Here is a 24,297-nt window from a genome sequence, read left to right as displayed (position 1 = left end):
AACACTTGAGTCCAGTTGAAATGGAGGGTTAATAATGTCGCGTTTGAATGGTTACCACAAGGTCACACAAGTAAAATGGCTCTATCTCATGTAATGTCAGGAACAACAATAATAATTTCAAAAAAAAAATACATACATACATATATATATATATATATATATATATATATATATATATATATATATATATATACACATATACACACACACACACACACATATATATATATATATATATATATATATATACACAGATATATACATACACACACATATATATATATATATATATATATATATATATATATATATATATACGCACACATACATATATATATATATATATACACATACATATATATTTATTTATTTATTTTGCAGTTGTGAACTGGGACAGTCTGACTGGACCTGGTCCATTTACAGTGGAGGCCCGGGGAGAAAAGCTCCACATATACTAATAGAAATACTAGAATTTAATACATAGTAGTAAAAACTGATAACACACAGCAAAAATCCAGCTATTAAGACAGAAATATAAAACACAGGATACAACTCAACAGTTAAACAGACTAAATACATTTAGCAATGAGAGTCATGACATACATCATGACAAAAAGAAGTACCTATATTAAAGGGATAAAGAAAATATTGGAAGTAAACAACTGTAGCATATACATTAGGTAAGTAAAAAGCCTTTCAACTTTACACAGAGCATAAGCAGTGTTTTTAGGTTATGCATGGGCAAAGCCAGGTGCTTATGAGATGTGATTTTAAAGAGTTTTTGAAGTGGGAGGTGGTGGGGATAGAGGTCAATGATGGAGGGAGGTTGTTTCAGTTTTTAGCAACAGTGTGGGAGAATAGTGCTTTTTCAGCAGTGTTGTCAGCCCTACAGATGCATAAAAATGATTTGTCACTATAGCAGAGTGTACGATTGTTGCAAAGTAGGCAAGTAGTCGACTTAGTGATGGATTTTGTCAGGATACTTCAGAATGTTACAGGCAGTAACCATTTGGTGGTAATTTAGTAGTTGAGGAAATTCTAACAATTTTAAATCCCTTAGAGTTAAACAATGATGGGATCTGAAGGTGGCGTTGTTGGCAAATTTAGCAACAGGATTATAGCAAGACTCAAGTTTGTCAAGGTCAAGTTTTCTGATACAGGTAAGAATTGGTTCAGCACACATTAGTGTGGACAAAAGATGAGCTTGGGCTAGAGTGATCTGTGCCTGATCTGGGAGGAAGTTTTTGTATGTGTATAATGAGCCCATTTTATGTCAGCCTTTTTGATGGTTTGAGATAGGGACATCAAACTGAAGGTTTTTATCAATCTCACCACCGAGGAGTTTGGTATGGACAGACGGAGAAATTATAGTACCATTTTTGGAAGTAATAGAAAAGGAAAGAGGAGCAGACTTTGATTTGTTGGGGGTAAACAAAAGCAATTGAGTTTTATTAGGGTTAAGGATGAGTTGGATATTTGTTATCCAACTTTCCACAGAGCTAAAGGATTCCTGGGTCTGTTGTTGAAGAATGTAAAGGGAGGGTGCTAAGCAGATTAAAGTCGAATCATCTGCATACTGTACGAGTGTGATATGCTGGGTGGAGGTATGGAGATTGTTAGTGTAGATAGAAAAGAGAAGTGGGTCCAGTACTGAGCCTTGTGGTACACCTATGAAGGTTGAGAGTAGAGGAGATAGGCAACAATCTGTCCAATGGCAAGGGGCATCATCAGCTAGAAAGTTCTTGAACCAGTCAGTAGCAGAAGGAGCAAAGGACAGGGATGCTAGTGAATCTAACAGTAGGGGGTGTGAAACCAGATCAAATGCTTTGGATAGATCCAAAAATATAGCAGATGTATAGTTATAGTCATTTCCATGTTGGTTTACTAGACTGGTAAATGAGAGAAGAGCGGTAGTTGTACTGTGGTGTGGCCGGAACCCGTGTTGTGTGGTGGAGAGGAGATTGTGTGTGTTCAGGAAATACATGACTTGACAGTGAATACACTTCTCTAGCAGCTTGGAAAGGTAGACAGAATAGCTTTAGGACGGTAATTAGAGAAGTCAAAGGAATTACCACCTTTATGAAGAGGAATAATGTAAAGTTACTTTCCACAGTTGAGGGATGTAGGATTCTTTTATGGAGCGGTTTATGAGGACAGAAACAGGGCAGGATAATGACTTTGCAGCTAGTTTTAGGAAGCTGGCAGATAGATTTATCAGCTGCAAGGGCAATAGGTTTTAATTTCATAAGTAGTTTTTTAATTTTAGAGGTGGGAACAGGCGAGAGTAAGGGGGGGGGTGTCATCTAGACACTTAGCTGGGATATGTGGAGGGTTGTTTTTGGACAACTGGTTGGATAGTGCCATTAGGGATTCTGCAAAGCGGTGACTAAATTGAGAGGCTATGTCCATGTTGTCAATGGTATTGTTGGGAGCTGGAGTAGTAGTTTTGCCTGGTTTAATTAGGGAGTTGATAGCTTGCCAGAACTTTTGAGGATTTTTTTTGAGTGTTTTGATTGCACAGTAAGAAAGTAGTTCTGTTTATCAAACTTAGTTTGTATTTTGGCATGATTCCTAAGCTGTTGGTAGTGTTGTTTGGCTTGGATGGTATTATCCCTCTTCCAGATTTTCCATATGTATATACACACATATTATATATATATATATATATATATATATATATATATATATATATATATACATATACATATATACATACATACACACACACATACATATATCTATCTATAAATCTATATATCTATACATATATAGATATATCTATATATCTATATATCTGTATATATATATATATATATATATATATATATATATATATATATATATATATATCTATATCTATATATATATATATATATATATATATATATATATATATATATATATATGTATATGTATATATGAGTCTATAAAAACTTCAGGTAATCGAATACCTAAAGATCGACACCTAAACAGCAAAAGCTGTAAATATCGAATGGCCACCTCCGTGAATTCTTTCGTAGGGAAGGAATTTGCTTGGCCGTTATTGGAAATCTGCCCTTTTCTCCACTGTAGAGCGATCCTGAAGTTGGTACATTTAATTATGGGGTATGCGTGCGGGGCACAGCCCCCCACAGGGATGGGTGTGGTTGGCAAAGCCCCCCACTTGATTAGGGTTTGAATTTTTTTTTTCCTCCAGCCAAGCGGATTCTTTCCCTATGAAAGAATTCGTGGAAGGGGCCATTCGATGTTTACAGCTTTCGCTGTTTAGGTGTCAAGCTTTAGGTATTTGAATACCTAAAGCTTCGACTTTATAACATAGACCCTACATATATATATATATATATATATATATATATATATACACAAATAAATAAACCTTGCCTCTAGATTGTCACTGTTGAAGTGACACCCTGACCCCATGTGAAAAAATGGGAAAAATGTGCTGTGGATGGATATATATGTCCAAAATCGAAGAATCACTTCTAATTCTGGTACAGATGCTTTTTGGGAATACCATTCAGCATTTCAGGGACACACCTAGCATGAATAAGCATATCAAGCAATGGAGAAGCAGGCTTGGAGCAACAGACAATGGAATACTTTCAGATAAGGAACTTGAATGGAAGCAGGAGACTGTACTAAAAGATTTATAAAAACTCAGAAATTAGGTAACAGTGCAACATTAGAATTCAAAAGAAAGAGAGACATCTTGTATACTGGGAGCAAATTGGGACAGGAGGAACTCAATTAACCAGAGAAGAGGCAAAGGTAGAATATGACAAAGGAAAATGATATTTTATTACTGATAGAAAGTGGTTAAGGGTTCATAAGAATTAGCTAAACTATTAACTGAATCCAAGACGGGTGACCACGGTGGTGCAGTGGTTAGCGTTGTCGCCTCACAGCAAGAGGTTCTCTGGTTTGATCCTAGGCTGGGGTGCCTTCTGTGCGGAGTCTGCATGTCCTCCCTGTGGTTGCGTGTGTTTCCTCCGGGTGCTCCGGTTTCCTCCCACATCCCAAAGACATGCTGTAGGTGGATTGGACACTCTAAATTGGCCCTAGGTGTGAGTGCGTGCAAGTGTGTGCCTTCTGTGGAAGGTTGGGCGCTGGGCTGGCAACTCGACACCGTAAAACTCCACTGCCAATCATGAGCGGACAGGTGATCTGCTGTGGCGACCCCTAACCGGGAAAATGCCGAAAGAAGAAGAATTAACTGAATCCAAGACACTAGAAGGCTCAACCAAAAAGCTTGAGAGCACAGTAGACACGATTTAACAAGAAAAAACAGTGAAACTGATAAAAAATACTGAATGTGTGAATATATTTTAGTTCTTAACAAGCTAAAAAAAAACCAAGAAACTTTACAATATTTGCTTGGCAATCATTAAGTATTGCTACACCCATGTAGACTCCAGAAAATGTTTCCAACAGTAGTTAATACCAGCTGGAGATACCAAGTGGAAATCAGAAACTGCGATCATATATTCTGGGCATGCTTGGAACTTGATGTTTTATAGCATGGTTTATAAAAAGATGCTCAAGGAGACATTTAACTGCTGATCTGAGCTGTCAGAGAGTATATTTATGAGTAGCTATGACTGGGGCTTCAATATGAAAAATCAAAAGAAAGCCTTAATGAGATTGGTAATACTAAGAAAGAAAGCAATAACTAAAAAAAAAATTGGAAGACTAGAACTCTCTCAGAAGCACAAGGCTTCATGCTACAACTGAATGAGATTTCAAATTCAGAGAGTAGAAAATGGGAAGTGGGGGCAAGTGCTACTTTTTACAAAGGGTAGTAAATGCATGCTTAAAATAGGATGTGACGAAAGCTGCTTTTAGGGAAAGGCTAAAGATACAGGCCAGAGGCTTAGAAATCAGGGGAGCTGACATTTTAGGAAATATATATATATATATATATATATATATATACACACACACACACACACAGACTGTAGAGTTTTGACTCTTTTGCATCACAGATTTTTAACAGTTTTTGCAGGTTTACTGTTTGCTTATTTAAAGTAATCGTTTGGGGAAAAGTCAGTTAAAGTGTTCTTTGACATATCAGGGTTATTATCAAGATGTTCTTCATAAGAACACTGTTGCAGTATGTTGTAGCATGTCCTACAACTGGGACTTTCTTCGCAAAAGCCTCGTCTGTCTGACTAGCCTGCCAAAGCTCAGGATCTTTCCTCCACATGGCATATGCTAACCCTAACCACACAATAGCATGATGGTATAAGAGAAGTATATGTGCAAGCCACCTGAAGGGTACTGCATCTGCTGGCTTGGAAGGAAGGAGGCTGGGTTACTTTCTCTAAGATGAAATTCAGATCCTAGGCTGGTGTGAACATTTTCCTAGGGAAACCCAGAAAGCAGGATGCCTTTAAGAAAATGTTTCACTGGAGAGACAGATGTTAAAAGGGACTCCACAGATAAGCAGGTTGACATGGTTTACAGACACTCCTTAGCAAAGACATACACGAGCAGAGAAGAAAACAACTTGGATATTGTAGAACCAGAAATAATTCAAGTCAGTTTTTGGACCTCAGTCCCTCCCTTGGCACAGCACAGAAAATCTCTTCCATTTGGCTAGGTGGGATTTCCATGTACTTGCCCTTGTCCTCCCACATTATCTCATTACATTAAGTAAGTCCTTTTTGGAAATGTGCCCAAGGGTACTAAGATCATATATTCCACAGTGTTAGTCTGAGTGTGGATTGGTCTGGGTACACCAAGGATGCTTTGAACTGCATTGAGAGATTCACATAATGGGGAAGTAGGAATGTTTCTTCCTCTGCCGTTTTTCATAAAAGGGAAAGCCAATGCTGCCTTCCTATTTGCTGATCCCTTCTCCTTTACCTTCTGAATTACCTTGGCAGAGACAGTACAGGAAAGAACGCATATTAAAACAGGCCTGTCTAGTTCTGGGAGAAGACATCCACTGCCCATGACTGTTTAATGTTCTGAAGAAGAATTTCTGCAGTCTGCAGCTCAGACAAAGATACCTACCTCTCATAAACTTATCCTGTTAATAAAGGCTTGAAAGGTGCCCTTATATAGCACCCATCTATTTTATTGGTCCGCTAGGTTATTTTCTTCAGATGCAAAGTAAGTGGCCTTCAGGTTTCTTCCTAAGCCTGTATGATAAACCTACAGGGAGGATTACCAATGAGTGCCCACTTGTTCCAGGACTATGGCATCATTTGTAATCAGATGCAAAGCACTTTATTTCCAACCTTGCTTGAAAGCTTTGAGGGCTAGGATCACGGGTAATTTTCTTCAGATTTATAAGCCTCCTCTTTTCCTTAGAGCTCCAAGTGCTCTGAACTGTAAGGACCCCTTTGTTTAAACCCCCTCCAAAGTTGTGGGTGAGGTGTCCGTAAAAAAAGCTTGGAAAGGAACAGGCTGCCTGAAAGGCAACCCTTGATCACTCTGAGCTGGAAGAGTCCTTTATTGTGCAAGGCAGGATTGGGACAGGTGTCCTTAACGACTGCTCTGCTATCACATGTTCTTCAGAACAAATGTAGCTTCCTCATATGTAATCTTGCTATGGGTAGCATTACCACAACACACACCACACAGCACAGAATTCTCAGGAATTCTTGGGTTGAGAAAGAGTCCTTCATTAACTGTGTTCCATTAGAATGCAACAAGAAATTCTATTTTGTCCTGAGGCAGAAGCATTTGTTTCCTTGTGGTAACTAGCACGGTTCCCTAAGATCACCACTAACCTGGTTGGGGTCAATTTGCATTTGGAAGGCTCTTCAGCACAGGTAAAGCTAGAGGGAAGCTGTCACAAACCTTTTGGGTGGAAAGATGAGCACATTGGAGGTGCAGACTGTTCCCATAGCTGTTTGACCTCTATTTGGAGTCACCTGTTTTTTCAGATTAGACTCTCCAGACATAGGGAGACACTGCCTGAACTGCAAATCAGAATTGCACTCTTTGCTGATTATGTTTTAATTTACTCACTAACACTTGAATAAAAGGTCTCTGCTCACTTTTACATTCTGAATGAATCTCAGAGTTTCCAGAGTTTGCTTACAAAGCGAGTAAAACAAAGAATAAGCCCCTACACTGAATTATCACCTTATAAATATTTTGGTATAATCTTATCCTTTTTCATGGGACCATACTAAGATAAGGTACTTGGGAGCATAACTGACTGGTACAGTATGTATATCAAGCTGTTAAGAAATCCTGGGAAGAGGATGTTAAAGCAAAATTTCTAGGCATATTAAAAAAATGGACATTGATGGTGATGGCCTAGGCTCCAGGAGTGTAAATATTCTCAGTCCCTCTAACATTGTGTTTAGGGCACGCACTTCTGGATAGTCTATGGGAAAATATTTGGAGGTAATCAAAAAGCAGCTACAGGAGTTTGCATGGGATAATAAAAGAACTAGAGTTTACTAAGAAAAAATAGTGAAACCAATCCACTCTGGAGTATTAGGGATGCCAGATCTTCACAAGTATTATAAGGCAATTCATTATAAGTAGCTTTACTTACTGTAGCTTAACGAATATAGGGCTAAATGGAAGGAAATGGCTTTTAAGTAAGAGACAACACCTTAAGGCTCCAAACAATTAACTTTTTGGCTGATATACAAGACAGAGATGACAGTAAAACTTTACCAAGTAAAATTTATTAAACATTTATTTGGGAGAAGAAATTGAGTGGATGGAAGACAGTGTTAATATCAAAAAGGCAAGGAACTCAAATAAGAGGAGTCTGATTAGGTGCTAAAGACGTGAAGGGAAGGCATAATAGTGAAATGAAGTTTTAGGAATTTATAATAGGGAAAAGATCAAATTACTTGGGATTATGCACAGAGAACAGATTGTTGTACATGGATGTACAAAGTTAATCTAGGTCACAGCAAAAAGAAAAGGGATCTCAAATCTAAAAGCATTAACAAAGATTTTTTAGAATCCAGAAACAAATAAAACTAGATTGAAAAGTTTAAACAGTAAATATATATTAAGGCAATTCAAGAAAGGGAAAAAATGGGAGAGAAGATTATCAGTGCATATGCACAGGGATATGTGTCCTGAAGTATGTCTTGTCTGACAATAAAATATTTTACAAAATCGAGAAAAATTCAGCATCTTTGCTTTGGAATTTTTGCACAGACGTTTTATATATGGAGCAGGTTGCAGAACACATTTCCCCAGTCAAATACTCAAATGTTGGAAATGTATGTGGGGGGATAAAGAATAGGGAATTAGGACCACAGTTTAAAAATACATTACAAATTACTTGATTTGGGGGGGGGGGGGCAATTTTAGTTAACAAAAGAAAATGTTCTAGTCAAACTAAGTACCAAAAATGAGTTGAGTTTAATCCTGACAGCAGATAAGAAAGCAATCATGGAAACGGAAATCAAGGTCAGAACCTATATGTCGTGAAAGAAAATTGGCAGTGGTAAAAATAACCCAAGAAAAACAGAAGCATGGTTGGAAAATCCAGCCATAAATATGCAAAAAAAAAAGACCCTGGCTCCAGTACAAAAACATACAGGACTCTGATGAATTCAAATGGCAATATTTTGAGGATTTTAAGTAATGGCCAGAGGATGTGTTAAAAATGGTAGCATAGCAACAGTGACAGTTTGAAGAAAATACTGCTTAAGAGGAGAAATAAAAGTTAAAAAGTAATTATCATTAGTGAAAATAGTTCTATATTACATTTTGAGATACATAATTTGAAAAAACTTTTGGAAAGGAACATTTTAGATTCTGGCAGTGTCAGACAGAACCTCAACTTCTGTGGGGCAAGCAGATGGGGTATGGAAGACAATGGTGAAGTTTCTGGATAGGGAGAAGAAGTGATATGCAGTTAATGTCACTCTTTAGGGTGGCTTTGGCCTTGAGTGCCCCCAGATCTCTCTCTTTTTAATTAGCCTGACTTTTCCTCCCTCACTCTCTCTCACTGGCAGTTTTTCTCATTTTGGCCATTTCCACTTCCCTTGACATAGGTAGTAAGGCAATTGTTTAGTAAGAAAATTCCAACTGTACTTGGGAATAGGGGGAGGAATAGTTGCCACACTGATTCTACAGTCTTCTCATTCATTTCCAGCTTATTCAAAACTTCTTGAGATGGGGCCCCAAAGACAAACACTGAAAAGATGTGACTTGACATCTTCAGGCAGAGCCTACATAACAGACTCTGTCAGAGCAGTCCTAGAGGGTGCATCAGCAGCATGCCTCTTCAATTCCATGGTGCTGTGGACCTTATCCATAACTTTACCCTTCGCAGTTTCACTTGTGGCTCCTTTTATCTTCGCTTTAGTGCTTTACCCTGATTATGTGGGTCTGACACTTCAGTGCTCTGTAGGCTAGTTTATTCAACATATACACTCTCTTCCCTAAGTGGATAAGGATCTTATTCCTCCAGTTATTAAGAAGAGAGTTTTGCAATAGGACTCATCAAGCACCTTTATGAATTTTTATAATGGAAATGATCACATTCCGTGAATATACAAAAATAGCTGGGCCCATGAGGAGCAGGAGGATGAGAAGCTGGATCCAAGGATGCAGCTTCAAAGGCATCCTTGCAGGGCTTACAATGCCTGATGAATAGTCAGTGGCGTAGAAGAGTTCAGTCTTAGAAGGTCTATATAGCTTTCCTGGGATGATGCCACTACTTTGTTTTGCCATTTAATACGATCTTTTGCTAATATCTCTCTAAATAAGAAATCCTCCAGGGGGACCAGAGGAGAAGGTGCCTTCATTGTCTGCATCACACCTAAAGGGTGAGGAAAGCTAGAACTTGGTTGTTCAATTCATCCTAATCCTCTGAAAATGAAAAGCAGGAAATCCTCTTGAGACTGAGGGTTCAACTCACTATTTTTTATAGGACTCCAGATGCAATTTTGTGGTCTGGATTTTAATTGCAGACTCTGAATAAAATGTAGGAATGCCTGTGCTAGTCTAAATTAATCTTGTGGGGGGAGCTTGGGAAGGGCCTGTCACAAAGCAGGGGATGAAAATGGTGGACATCTGCAGACTATATACAAGTCTTAAATGAACAGCCTACCACAGTAAATTTTATGCACTCATGAGGGGTGGGACATCTCTTTGCTGCACCTCAAAGCTGTGGGCATCTTCTTTTATTACTAGTGTGGGAATACTGCCCTCTATTTCCATAACCATAGCACATACTTCAAGTTCAGATCCCTGAAACCCAGCAACTGACTTGCTTCATCAGTCAGAGTACATGGGATGAGCTGAAAGCATTATGGTCTCCAAAGATGAAATGACAGATACTTCAGTACTAACACAAGTGTCAAGTCAGGGGACTAGCAAAAGTATCTCCACAGAGCCAACTCCATCAAACCTAAGAAGATTGGACAAACCTAGCAGCACAATGGTCTCCTGAACCTTGCCTTTGTGGGCCCTCTTATAGGATCATAATAGGTTAGTAGGCTATTGGCCCTGATGCCCTTATATAAGCCTATCCAAGAATTTAGCCCATGTTTAGATAAGTCAGCACCCAGAGCTCCTGTCCAGCAGGGACACAGGTGGAATCTCAGGAGTGTATTTCCTGTTTCCCATCCAGTTATCCAGGCTGCACTTAAAAAAGGATAATGAGGTACTCTGCTTGAAGTGGAGAGGAAGTCTATTCCACAGATGGGGGAGTCTCTGGGACACAAATCTGCCCCACCAACAAGTCCTATTGATACCACAGACCAGGTTGAGGTCACACGTATGGGTTTGCTCCAGTGGAGCTCAACTTGCTGATATGCAGCAGTCCCATCAAGGTGTGGTTTCAGATTGCTTTGTATGCCAGACAGAGGTCACCTCTGAGGAGTCTGTATGAAACTGAGTAGAGGCACACGGCTTTAGCCTATCTGTGTAGGGTAGGTGCTTGAGTCCCTGGATTCTTCTGGTGAGGAACCTCTGTGGTCTCTACAGCTGCTGCATGTGCTTTGCAAGTTACATGCCGAAGGGGGTGTTGTACTCAATAATTGGCCTTATAAGGGAAGAATACAGGGATCTTATGACCTCTTTGTCCCTGGATGAGATACCCTTACTTATGAGGTGGGCCATGTAGAAAGCTTTCCGTAAAATGGAAGAAACATGGTGGTCAAATGTCAGGTTACTTTCAACCTAGGTGCCCAAATCACTCACTACTGATTCTGCACTTAGAAAGCTGTTATTAATGTGACAATATGTGGGGACGTCACTCTCCCCAAAGGAGATGATGATGCATTTTTTGGCATTCAACTTGAGGCCATGTTTCAGGCACCAGTCATTTGTTTGGGTGAGGACATCCACATCAGTTAGGGAATTGATGACTGTGCCCAGCTTGCAGTCATTTGCAAACTTGGTCAGCCATAGCCCACTGGTTTTGGCCTGCACCTCACAGAAGTAGATCCCGAATAACAGAAGCCCCAAGACTGATCCCTGGGGTACGCTGCTCATTACGGGCCTACTGCTTGAGGTGGCTTCCCTTATTTTAATTAGGTGGGTTCTATCAGTGAGCCAGTTTGCTACCCATCTGGTACCATATGGATTGATGCCTAATTGCGAGAGTTTATGTACTATGCCAGAGTGGGGGAACAGTGTTGAAGGCTTTGGCCAGGTCAAGGTGGGTGGTGTGCACCATCTTCCCTTCGTCCATGACTTTGGTGACTGTCTCAAAGAAGTTGACCAGATTTAACAGACATGACCTCCCTTTGACAAAGCCAAACTGTGTGGGATCGAGTGTTTGGAGGTTGCCAATGTCCCTGTTAATGAGGTCCATAATAATCTGTTCCATGGCTTTGCAGATCAGGCTTGTTAGGCTGATGGGTCTATAATTTCCTGGATTGGTGGATGCTCCACCTTTGTGTTAAAGGGATGACAGTGCCTGTCCTCCACTCGGCTGGGACAAAGCCAGTACTCGGGCTTTGGTTGAATAGGGTGCCTAATGGTGCTGCAAGTTCATGCCTGAGTTTATGTAGGATGCAGCCTGGGGTGTTATCGGGTCCCATGGAGGCTGTATTTTTTGCCTTTGAGAGGGCAGTGATGACCTGTTCCCTAGAGATAAGGGGTGGAGGGCAGGTACTGGGGATGTCCTGATTTACTGATGGGGGGGGGCAGAGGGGAGAAGTTTTCACTGAATCTGTCAGCCAGTAGATTGGCTATATCTACAGCATTTGTGTATGTGGTGTATTTGACCACCAGTTCTGAACAGATCTGGGTGCTTCCTTTGAGACTGCGGACATATGTGAAGAAGGCCTTATGACTGTCTCTACTACATGTGGCCAATTTGGGCTCAAAGTTGGCTTTAGAGGATTTCACTGGTGCTCTTATTTGCTTGTTCAGGCCAAGGAGAGATTGCTTCCAATTGGACACCTGCTCCTTCTTGGTCCTGGACAGCAATTTTTTCCTTTGGTTATATACTTTATTTATTGCAGATGTCCACCAGACAGGTTTACTCTTCCTTGTGGAGGATGATTTTGTTCCATCAGGTATTCCTGATTCCATGCATCTATACAAATGCTCGTATAATACTTTGGTGTACATTTGGACATTGGTGCCAGTTCCTATAGTGGGGGAGGGGGTTGTGAAGCTGTTTATAAAAGCCTTCATGAGGTTATAATCAGCTTTGGAGAAGTTTTTTTCTTTGACCCTAGCTAGAGGGGGGGGGGTCAGGGGAGACGGTGACTTCGTAAGTGACTGCTTTATGGTCGGATCTTACCAGGAAGGATGATACTGTAGGGGTGCTGCAGTGGTTACTCATGTTGGTTAATACCAAGTCCAAGATATTATCACCTCTCATGGGGGTATCGGTTAGCTGTTCCAAGGCATTTGCCTTGATAAAATTGAGGAATCTCTGGGCATTTGTGTTCTGGCACGAGTAGTTTTTCCAATCTATGGTTGGGTAATTAAAGTCACCCACGATCAGGGTAAAGGGTTGAATCTTGACAGATTTGAAGTGGTCCAGATAGGTAGAGTGCGCATCTTGAGTCAAATTTGGGGGCCTGTACCTAGCTATAATTTGAATAGGGCTCTTGTCAACGGATAACTGCATCTGGAGTGTCTCCTGTGCGTCATACTGTTTGACCAGTCTGGAGGTGTGTGTGTCTTTAATATATATCAAAACTTCACCTCCTTTGGCTCCACCTCTCTTCTGTTTCTCAATATATCGATCTATAAATATTTATTTTCCGGTGGTAGTGGTGATGGGCAGATCTAGAAGTCTGATGCTGCTGTTCAGCAGATATGGTGGCTTGTCTAGTGACAGTTAAAAGCCTCTTTTTGTCCTGGTAAAATTGAAGGGCTAACCTCCTTTCTTATTAACCTGACAACACTAGAGGTGCCCACATCAAGGTTGTGCCCAAAGCAGTATAACACAGTGAGCAAGAAAATCCTTGTAAGGTTAAGTGTCTTGTATAGGTGCACACAGACATCTTTCTCTGGGTGGACATACCATTCAGCCCAGTATATGTTGGTTAACTGCACAATAAACAATACAAAAGACTAACAGTAATTCTTCAATAAAAAGGTCAAAAGCAGTCCCTAATGGGGATCTTGTCAGCCCAAACAGGAAGCACAGGCCTAGCGTGACAACAGACTGCTGAAATTCACCTTTTCAATCAACATGCACATCAAATGCAGAAAGATAAAGATGGCAGGGGCTGAAACAACCTTTACAGAGAGAGATTACAGGTATGTGAGGGAAGGTGTCAGCCCTGCCAATGAGGGAAAGCAGTTCAGCTCTGGAAGACTGGCTGGAATATCCAAACTCTGCCTGTGGCAGAGATCCTTCAAGCTGACTAACAATGACCCACAGGAAGAAAATTAAAATGGTTACAAAAATCATACTGCTAAGTGGGAAACCTGTGAAAAACTAGAATTTAAAAATGTTCAAACATTCCAACAAATGTCAACAATCAGGAGTCAAAGGCCTCTATCTGATTCTAACAAACATCAACTATCTTGAATTACTGTCTGCCAATCAGCACAGAGGGCTAAGGCTATAATCTTTTAATTAGCTTCATCTTATAGTCTAGGTTTGAAATTCTTCAGCCTCCACTTGCCTAGTGAGATCTGAGTGTCACTTAATCAGGCAATCTTCCTGGGCAGAGTTTGAAAAAGACCATCCACCTACGGTTACCATATGTCTAGGTTTCCCCGGACACGTCCTCTTTTTTGGGCTCCTGTCCGGGTGGTTTTTGAAAATTCTGTGATTTGTCCGGGTTTTAAAACCTGGACAAATCGCAGAATTTTCAAAAAACAGACATCCCTATTTCGGAGTCTTTTCTCCGCTTTGTTTTTTTTTTTTTGATTGGCTCATATACCGGTATACAAGCCAATCAAAAAGCGGAGCTCTGTTCAATGCAGAAAAGCTTGATGTTCCGCACTGAACAGAAGAGGGTCCGCCGTGCGCGTTTTTGATTGGCTCGTATACCGGTATACGAGCCAATCAAAAAGCAGAGCTCTGTTCAATGCGGAACTGCTTGATGTTCCGCATTGAACAGAAGAGGGTCCGCTGTGCGTGGTTTTGACTGGCTCATATACCGGTATACGAGCCAATCAAAAAGTGGAGCTCTGTTCAATGCAGAACTGTTTGATGTTCCGCATTGAACAGAAGAGGGTCCACTGTTCGAGGTTTTGATTGGCTCGTATACCGGCATATGGGCCAATCAAAAATCCCCAAACACAGACTTTTTTTGTTGTTCTTCAACCCTAACTGGTAGCAGCACATAATTTTTCGTCCTCTTTTACATACAAACAATTATGGTAACCCTACGTACTTAATAAATAAAACTCATTATTTATCCTTTTACATACTACTTATGCAGCCTGGGTCAAGGCTAAAGTGGTCTGTCGAGTTCAATCACCTGGACAAATGGATATACAAGTAAAACAAACATAAAAGTAATTTGCCATGTGAAATGTAGAATCTGTGCTGACAAACTGGGTATGTGCAAGGGATGGTGAGCACAACTAATTAACAATGAAACATAAATGACAAAGCTTTAATATTTTTGTACCTTGTGTAGTTCATCATATACTAATTGATGTGCAAATCTTGGACATGGTTCCTCCTCCTGAAGGCTTTTGCTAGGGTTTTCATTCAAAGACTGGTCATTCTTGTATACACAGGACCTATTAACAGACACACAAAAAAATATCAGAGTAAGCACACTGTTAAAAAGCACTGCTTCCTTGAAAATAAAGTTTTATTCAGTCGTACCTGCAGCTTTAAAAAACAGTGCATGATGCCAGTTCACTGATGTAAGGAAAGGGTGTCTATTTTATTTTAGTGCTGGTTAATGTCGGCCAGTCAGAGCTGGGGGGGTGGGGTGGGGGTGGAGAATGATGAGCTGACAACCATCTTTTTTTTTCTTTCATCTCTCCCAGTTCCCTCCAGTGTTTGTCAGCTATCAAACCTTCCTCACATAGATTTTTTAAAACAACTTTATTAAGCTGTCACTTAAGAAACAAGCACACACACATTAAGAGAACAGTAAACAAATCATATTAACATTCTGTCACGCATTATAGGTTGCACATGTTTTTCTTTCTTTATAACAGCTATCATTCACTCCATTACATAAATTGCTCAATTCCTGACCTCCCCTAAATCTCACTCCCCCTCTTTCTGAATACTACTCTGCATGTACTGCTCCCACAAATTCCATTTCTATGTAATTGCCTCCTTCCATTTTCTAATGTTCCCTCTTCCAGATCTTTTACCTCTTTACAAATTTTCAATACTTCGTTTTCAACTGATTTAGATTTTGGTTTCCATTTTCGAGTAAATGCCTTTTTTGCAGCCAACAGCATTAAATTTAATAATGCATCAGTATGTCTAGGCAATTCAAACCCTGTGTCCCAGCTCAAAAGACTCAGCTCCCCCATTATTTCTGACAGAGTACTCTATAGGGAAGTTCTTAAATTTGTCAGCCTCATAGCACTCCCCCAAAAACATTTTCCCAGTTCTCTCTCTCTCTTTCCCATCACACCACCAGTATTTGCAGTCTCCAAGAGAACAAACTCTGATGTCTGCTTAGGGTGTAAAAATACCTACAACACTTCCAAACAAAAACGCTAAACCTAGATTTTGTTGCGTACTTGGAAGCCATAGATATGTCATTCCATTGTTCCTTTATAAACTGCTTTACCAGTCCCGCTTCCTAATCTTTTCTAATATCTTCTGATCAATTCTTAAAGTTATCATGCAATATTTTATATGACCTACTACAGTATAGCTGTGCAAGATTTTACCATAAAAGCAGATGTCCTCCTCACTGTTGGATTACTTTCAGTATTTTACTCTAATATCATCCTACAAAAGATAGCCGAACGACTGGCCAGTACACCAAATCCTTTATACCTTCCAGGCATCGTACATCAGATATATGTCCTATGTGAGAGGCGTAAGGTACATATATGACATACGGGATGCGTAAACCTCAGAACTGAAGTGCCCCCAGGAGAACCAGAACAACTGCGGAAAAAGCAACATCCACATTCAGGAACGGAATACAGATGAGAAAAGGAAGGAAGGAAGGAAGGTGGGAGGGAAGAAAAACCCCTAGACCAGAAAGAAAGCAAACAGAAATAGGAGGCAGATGGGAGGGACAAAATCCTGTGACAGTGAGAAGTAGGATATCTACTGTTATGGTAAGATCGTACACAAGTGTACTATGTCCTGGCTTATTACTGTTGCAGTATTCTTTACTCTTCAGAGAGTACAAAAGCTACTGGAATGTATGAGATGAGGAAGGCAAAAAGCAGCCCTCCACAAATCCATGAAGGATGGCCATGGCAAATCCTGGCGTAGTCCTGGAAATGACATCCAACTTGTAATGTTTTGTAAAGATGTGAACAGAAGACAAAGTAGCAGCTTCGAAGATGGATCTAGTATCCAGACTCTTGAAACAAGCACCAGAGGAGGCCACTGCTCCAGTAGATTGAGCATGAACAGAAGAGCCTACCTGCTTGCCTTGAAAAGAATATCAAGACGAAATTGCATACAAATCCAAGAGGAGATAGGTTACTTAGACACTGTCAAACCCAATTTCCTAGTGTGAAGGGAAACAAAGTTGCTCAGATTTGTTAATATATTTTGCCTTATCCAAGTAATATCTGAGCTATGTAAATCCAAGGTGTGAAAGACCCTCTCATTAGACGTCTGTGGAGAAGGGAAAAAACAGAAGGAAGATGAATGGGCTGATTCAAGGACAAATAATTAACCAACTTGGGCATAAAACCAAAAAAACAGAGGAACTGCCATGAGTGCTTGAAGTTCATAAACCCTCTTGGCAGATAGAAGACTGTATTGCCAGTGGCTCTTACAAGTACAATGCTGCAGGGAAGAGGAAAAAGCAAGCTCAAAAGGAGACCATCAATTTTTCAAGAACACCATTAAAGTCCCAAGGAGGAGGAATAGGCTTTCTTGGAGGCTTGACATGACAGATGCCGTTTAGAAGCCAAAGGCAGATTTAGAGGCAGGCATGCAGAAATGGCTGACAAAGTTTGAACTTTAAGTCATAAAGACCTAAGTGGTGTGGAATATCATACCTCTATAGCAGCATTCACACACGTTGCATTCCTGAGCATTTTCTGAAAAATAAACTGAAAAAGCATAAGCTAAGCAAATCTAAATGTTTTGTAACAGTAAAAACTATCAAAACTATAAGTGTTATCAGTAAGAAGTATTCTTTACTGTAACAATTGCCAATGCATTCATAGTCTTTACCATACTGTAATATATTATAATGCAGACAACCCCCAAATTATATTTTTCTAAACTTTCACAAATTGTCATATCTTGAAAACTATACAACCAAGACATATTGTTAGAACATTTTTGTTAGCCAGATATAAGCTTTCATATGACAAGAAATTCCTCTACAAGTGCAAGTTTGAGATATTTATAGAAATATGAAAGCATATGTTTAATTGTATAATTACCAATACAAATAATACTGGCGATCTCTCAAAATGGCACCCTAACAATGCAAATATTAAAGACAATTCTCTTCAACATCATCTAAGGTTTCACCTAATGTCGAGCAACAGTTTGTACATCGCTAGTTGTTTGAAGTACATACGGAAATACTGCTTATTTTCATAATTACTAACAAACTCACACTATTTCCAGTATAATGTGATAAACCAGCATTTTCAATTAAGCGTCCTTTCTCCCACATTGGTGTTTCACACCACACACCTCAATAAAGTGCAAGTCTCACGGTCATGAAAATATGAAGACATTATTATAAATGGCAAACAAAGATTAATTTTTTCCACTGCAGGGCATCCTAGATTAACAAGCTCAGTATCTTTTCCTTGCCCTTTCTAATACCACCTATTAGCTGGTATGCCACTCGGTTCTGGACACCATAAAGAGGTATGGGTGTGAGCTAAAGTATGCAAAAACGGTGTTTTAGGCTTGAGTGAGTTAACATGCCAAACCACAAATGAGCAAATCACATAAATAAGAAAAGACCATTGGGCCTCCAACAGAAAAAGGGTTCAGGTCTGCTTAAGGCACCAATTAGAAAATGTCTTCCATTAGTCACATAGGATTGTCCAGTAGTGGGTTTCCTGGCTTCCTGAAAAACCCGAAGCACATCCTCAGAAAACTGGTGCCTGAAATGAATCAAAACACTATCACCAAAGTGTCACTTGAAGTGTGGAAAAGTTAAGGGTAAATGAGACATCTCTTGTTTTTGTAGGAAGATCCATCTTGTGAGGTAACTTGTGATGATTACCCCTGGCCAGGTGAAATATAAGGGGGGAACCAATGTTGTGTGGGCCAAAAAGGAGTCAACAGCAAGATTTACTGTGTCTCACACAAGATCTTGCCCAGGACCTGTGGTAGTACAGGAAGAGGAGGACAGGAATACAGAAACACCCCCTTCCAAGAAAAAGACATGGCATCCACTTTCCAATCCAGAGGACTTGGCTCTGGGACAGAACTGAGAAAGTTGTCTGTTCAGAGGGGAGGCAAAAAGATCTACATGAGCAGTACCCCCACCAATGTACAATGTCCAGAAACACTTCCCTATGAAGCATCAACTTGTGAGGGTTTGTCCTGAATCTGCTTGACATGTCTGCCAGTAGATTTTGGTCTGACAGGAAATAAACTATCTGAAGAACCAGGTGATGATAGACTACAAAATCCCAAGTCTGAAAAGTCAGCCTGCAAAAAAGGTAATTTTGTGTGCCCCTTGCTTGTTGATGTACCACATGACTGTGGCATTGTCTATAAAAATTTCAGAGGACCTGGAACCCAAAAGGAGTGAAAAGCCTGGAGAGTTAGGAGTACAGCCTTCATCTCTATGTTGATATTGTCTGTCAGCTGTTGGAGACCAAAGACCCTGAGCTTTCAGGTTGCTGGAGGATCCTCAAAAACTGTGATCAGAAGCATCCATGTACAGCTCCTGAGCAGGGAGAAGAACCTGAAAAGGCAGACATGGATTTAGGGAAATCTGATGAATCCACCAGAGAAGCCAGAGCTTGCGACAAGATAAGAGAGGGGCCGGATACTCCAGAGGGTGGCAGTGCTGGAGCCAAACAGTCTTGAGATACTGCTGAAATTTCATCCCATGGAGTTTGGCCAAAGGAATAGCGGGAATGGAAGAGGCCATGCACTGCAGGATTTCCCTTGCAGGAAGGACTGGAATAGGAAGAGGAGACCGGAAATGAGCAAAGAGAGGACCCTTGGGAGGCAGAAGGGCAAGCTAACACTGGGATGGTCTGAATCTTGCAACCCCAAAACACCTGGTCCTTACAGGGAGTCAAACACAGACCTTTTGAGATTTAGAGTGAACCTCACATTGCACAGAAGCACAGATTTTAAAGCAGGAGCTGCTGAGAGGGGCTTAAATTAGAATTTTATCTAAATAAAGGAATATTTGAATTCCCTGAAGACTTTAGAAGGTCACCTCAGGAGCCAGACACTTGGAAAACACCCTTGGAAATGCAGAAAAACTAAACAGCAAAACAGAGAACTGATAATGAGAGGAAGAAACAAAAGCAAAATCTTCCTGAAGAGAAGGTAAACATGAATATGGAGGTAAGTGTCCCTGAAATCCAGCGATATCAGAAAAGCTTGAGGAATCAACAGAGGGAACCATGCAAACCTGAAGGAAATAACCTTGAGAAAGTTGTTGAGAAAAGAAAGGTCTAGGACGGGCCACCACGACCCCTCCTTTCTGGGAACCAGAATCATTCTGGAATTTTCCTGCTGAGACAAGAGAACTGGTTTGATGGTTTCCGGTTCTACCAGATCCCACAAAACTAAAGAAAAGTGAAGAAGATAGCAAGGAGGAGGCTGAGGAAGGACAGACAATGTTAGCAGGGACTTTCAAACCATAAAATAACAGTTTTGGACGATGGAGAGAACTCAGACATCTGCAGTTATGTTGCCAAACATGAAAAGAAAGGGATAGCCTGAGGGACAGAGGAATTTGGCTAAGGGGAAGAGGAGGCTGGACACCACATAGAGGCAAATTTGTCAAGAAAATAAGGTCTTTGGCCTCTAGAATTCTGAGTGGATTAGAATAGGAAAATCCACTTAATAGCCCTCTTGCTCCTATAAGAAGGTTTGCTAGGTTGCTTACTGTCAAAGGAAGAAGATTTTGTTGTATAGTTCCTCTTGAACTCAAGTACCAGGAAACCAAAATGTGCTTCAGGTTTTGCATAACCATACCCTTGTCCTCAATGGTTTTAAATAATTCTGCAGCAGCAGTGCCAAAAAGATTCTGGTTGTCTAAGGGAGAATCTAAAAGTTTAGCCTTAACATCCTCAGGCAAGGTTTAAAGGCACAACCAATAATATCTCCTCATGACAGAACCAGATGTAGTTGCTCTAGAACATGCATTAACTGAATCATAGCTGTGTTTAATGGACTGGTAAGCTACCCGAGAGGCAGAACTTAGAAGAGAGAGAGCAAAAGTCTTACTGTCAGAATCAAGCATACGAGTCAAATCTGCCTCAAGCTGGTTGAGAAGACCCAGGACATATCAAGTCATGTGGGTCTGATAACTAATGGCCCTAGAAGCCAAAGCAGTAGAAGAATACATTTTTTTGCCATACCTCTGCATAGCATGGCTGTCCTTGTCAGAAGATAAAAACTTGGAAGACCATCACAGTTTGGATGGCTTATCTGTGGATATGGAAAAAAACAGTAGGATCAGGGGAAGGAATTGTACACAAGTATTTACAATTCTCAGAGACTTTATAATATCTGCTTGACTTCTTAGGGGGTGGAGGTTGACAGTCAGAGGCCTGAGAAGGTGCAATTAATGGGATACAAGACAGCTAAAACAGGAGGGACTACAGAAGATCTGGGCGAGTCTACTTGCAAGAGTTCATAATATCCCTTTTCAACCTCAGAAACCTGGGAACAGTCCCACTAAAAGTGTTCTATCATACGGACCACTATATCCCCACAGAAGATTCTTTAAAAGGAGAGTCATTGGACAATCTTTGTAATCTGCCCCCAGGACAAGAAGTGAATGGATCTGGGAGGAATATGTTATGGATTCCTCACCAAAATTCAACTCTTCATAAGAATCAGAATCCTTAGGTCTATTAGAAGGGGTGGAAGACCAGGGACCAGAAGGAGGGACAGACAACCCTTGTGGAGGGTTCTTTAGTTACAGGAGTCACATGTTTAATTTCCTGTTTCTTTTTTTAAAGAACATTTGCTTTAACAAATCTTGGACTTTCAGACCCCTGCCTAGATTCTATGAGGATACCAGGAACCTCCTTGCTAACTAAAATATGGGTAATCCCCCTAAGTCCTTTATACTTAATCAGTCGTGGTTGTCCCTCTAAACATGTATCAGACATGTGCATAGTTTAGGCAGATGTGGAAGTACAGGGCTCCGTGTATGCCTCCAACTAGGTTGTGGCAGAAGGAACTGCATCGGCACTGGACAGTCCTCTGGTTCTTCATTCAACCCAAGGGAAGCATCTGGTGGAGGCTAAACAGCAGCAGGATCAGTACATGCTTTTTTATTTTTTCTTCTTAAGTGGCAGTTGAACATCAGGCCTTGTAGTGGATTTGGCCATGGTACCCAGAGTCAAAAGTTTCAGACACTGTTTTTTCCAAAAAAGTAGAAAGGAATGATAGACTGCTGCAAAGTGACTTAGGGAGAAACACCTGACAGATACCATATGGAGTAGGGTCATGCATACCACCCAAATGAAAAAGGGACTTCTGTCCATCTCTATAGGGGCATCTGCCTCTCACAGTCACATGTTCCCTTCCTGGATGACATGTAAAATTACAAGGAGGAAAAAAACAAAAAGGAAGGAACCCCAATGGGGCACTTCTCTTTAGAAGGCTTGGTAAGTGAATAGACCGAATTGAAGGGTAGTGTTTGGACAGGTGGCAAAGAAGTTCTGAGGATTAGGCTTCTGTACATCACATACGTACCTTATATGCCTTGCATGTAGGACATATATCTTGATGTATGATGCCTGGTAGTTGTAAAGGCATTGGTATACTGTCTGGATGTTAGACTATCCTTGGCAGAATATTCCAAGAATAAATAATACTGCAACAGTGATAAGGACATCTGTCCCATTTTAAAAGCAACTTCTGCTCTAGACTTGACTAAAACCTCTACTACAGCGGGTCTTTCACTTAGGACTCCTCTATTCCTTTCTCTATGCCTGTATTCTGATATCGATCCCTGGTAGGGAAGGCAATCTGTAACCTGCAACTCAAACTTCTGCTTGGCCATATCTCACTCTATTTCCTCTCTTTTGGTTCCTTTGCCAGTTTTCATCAGTAAATTCCAGCCCCTTCTTGCCCATTTAATGGCAAAATCTGCTTTCTACATGCCAGTGGAGGCTAAGTTCTTAGAACACCTTCTGCAACTTTATGAATACAACATTCTTTATGATGGTCATTCTTCTTAAGGATCGGCATCCAAAAATCCTACACTATGCTTAATCCTCCAACCCTCACTTGCTTCATCATCCCTTTCCAATTTGATTATAACATTATGCTTGTGTTACATATATAAGCTTTAACTGTGCAAGTCTAAAATATTCATACAAATCAGGTAATCCTACATCAAGATGTCATATGGGGAAGATCAACTTATCCCACTTAACTCTTGCCCACCTCCCCTCCAAATACATTCCTTCAACTCTGCATTAACTCATTAATTACTATTCACAGCTTCTCCTTTGGTTGATAAAAAAAAATTGCATGATATTTATATAAAACTAAAGGGACTAAAAACATTTTCATTACTTGTATCTTACTATCCATAAACAGGAGCTTCAGTTTCTCATTTTTGTATTATCGTTTTAGTCTCTTCTCTCTCAACCTTAGTTGCATAACATTCATTTTTAATCCTTACACGTGCATATTTCATCTAATTGTGTGCCCATAAACACAGTTATTACTGAGCCAATTCAACCGCGGGTACATGATTTACTGCTGTAGCCTTTAACTTCACCAATTATATCCAAAAAAAAGACATTAAACTGCCTCAAATGTTCTATAGCACCAAAAATGTCCTTTTTGGGATTTATCAAGTACAAAGTAATATCAAGTTTTCTTGATTATCATACCAATTATATCCTTGAATTTCCTAGTCCCTTATTTTCTAAGGCAATGCTCAAAATATAAAGCAAATAAAGGGTTAAGACTACATCCTGCCCGGTTCTTCTCTCCAAACACAGATCAGAGAGGAACCCTTCCACCTTAACTATTGCCTTTGATCCTTCACATACGCTCCTAATTAACTCTATTATTGTATCAGGGGATGCAAATGCTTCCATTGTCGAACTCATAAAATCTGAACTTACTCTATCAAATGCTTTCTGTTTGTCAAGACCCAACAAAAACTGGAGTATTTTCTTCCATTCTGCTTCTCGATGGATCATCGTTCTGTTAATTGTGTCAAATATTTGCCTACCCTCCACAAACCACACTGATCCATATCTATCAATTTTGGAAACACTTTTGCCATTTTCTTTGCTAGTATAGACAAACACTTTAAAAACATGGTTTAAAACTGAAATGGGATTGTATGAAGCTGGATCTGATGGGTCTTTACCATCTGTGGCTAATACAGCAAACAGAGATTTCTTCTACGATGCTGGTACTTCCCCTCCTTTTAAAATACAATTAAGCAAAACTTTCCAAATCTTTATCACTTCCTTCCTTCATAACTTCTAGACCTCTACAGCAATATCATCTGTTCCTGGAGATTTCCCTGTAGATTGCTTATACATCACCATTCTTGTCTCATCTCCACCTATCAACTATTAGTTGTTGAACCTCATCCTCCTCTTACCTTAGCATTATCAACT

At 40.2% G+C, this 24,297-nt stretch overlaps 1 protein-coding gene across 1 annotated transcript in view; it reads right to left on the bottom strand.

Annotated features, from left to right (window-relative positions):
• The window catches only part of MKLN1 (muskelin 1), a 1,607,387-nt gene that overhangs the window by 354,960 nt on the left and 1,228,130 nt on the right, over positions 1–24,297 (bottom strand). The window contains exon 13 of the mRNA XM_044087317.1: positions 14,994–15,108. Coding sequence (XP_043943252.1) covers positions 14,994–15,108 — 115 coding nt within the window. The remainder of the gene's footprint in view (positions 1–14,993; positions 15,109–24,297) is intronic.

This window comes from Protopterus annectens, chromosome 11.part0 (assembly GCF_019279795.1).
Source record: "Protopterus annectens isolate FY-2018-M chromosome 11.part0, PAN1.0, whole genome shotgun sequence".
In the NCBI taxonomy this organism is placed as follows: Eukaryota; Metazoa; Chordata; order Ceratodontiformes; family Protopteridae; genus Protopterus; species Protopterus annectens.
The sequence above is the reverse complement of the archived record's forward strand: the minus strand, read 5'-3'. Positions and strand labels throughout refer to the sequence as shown.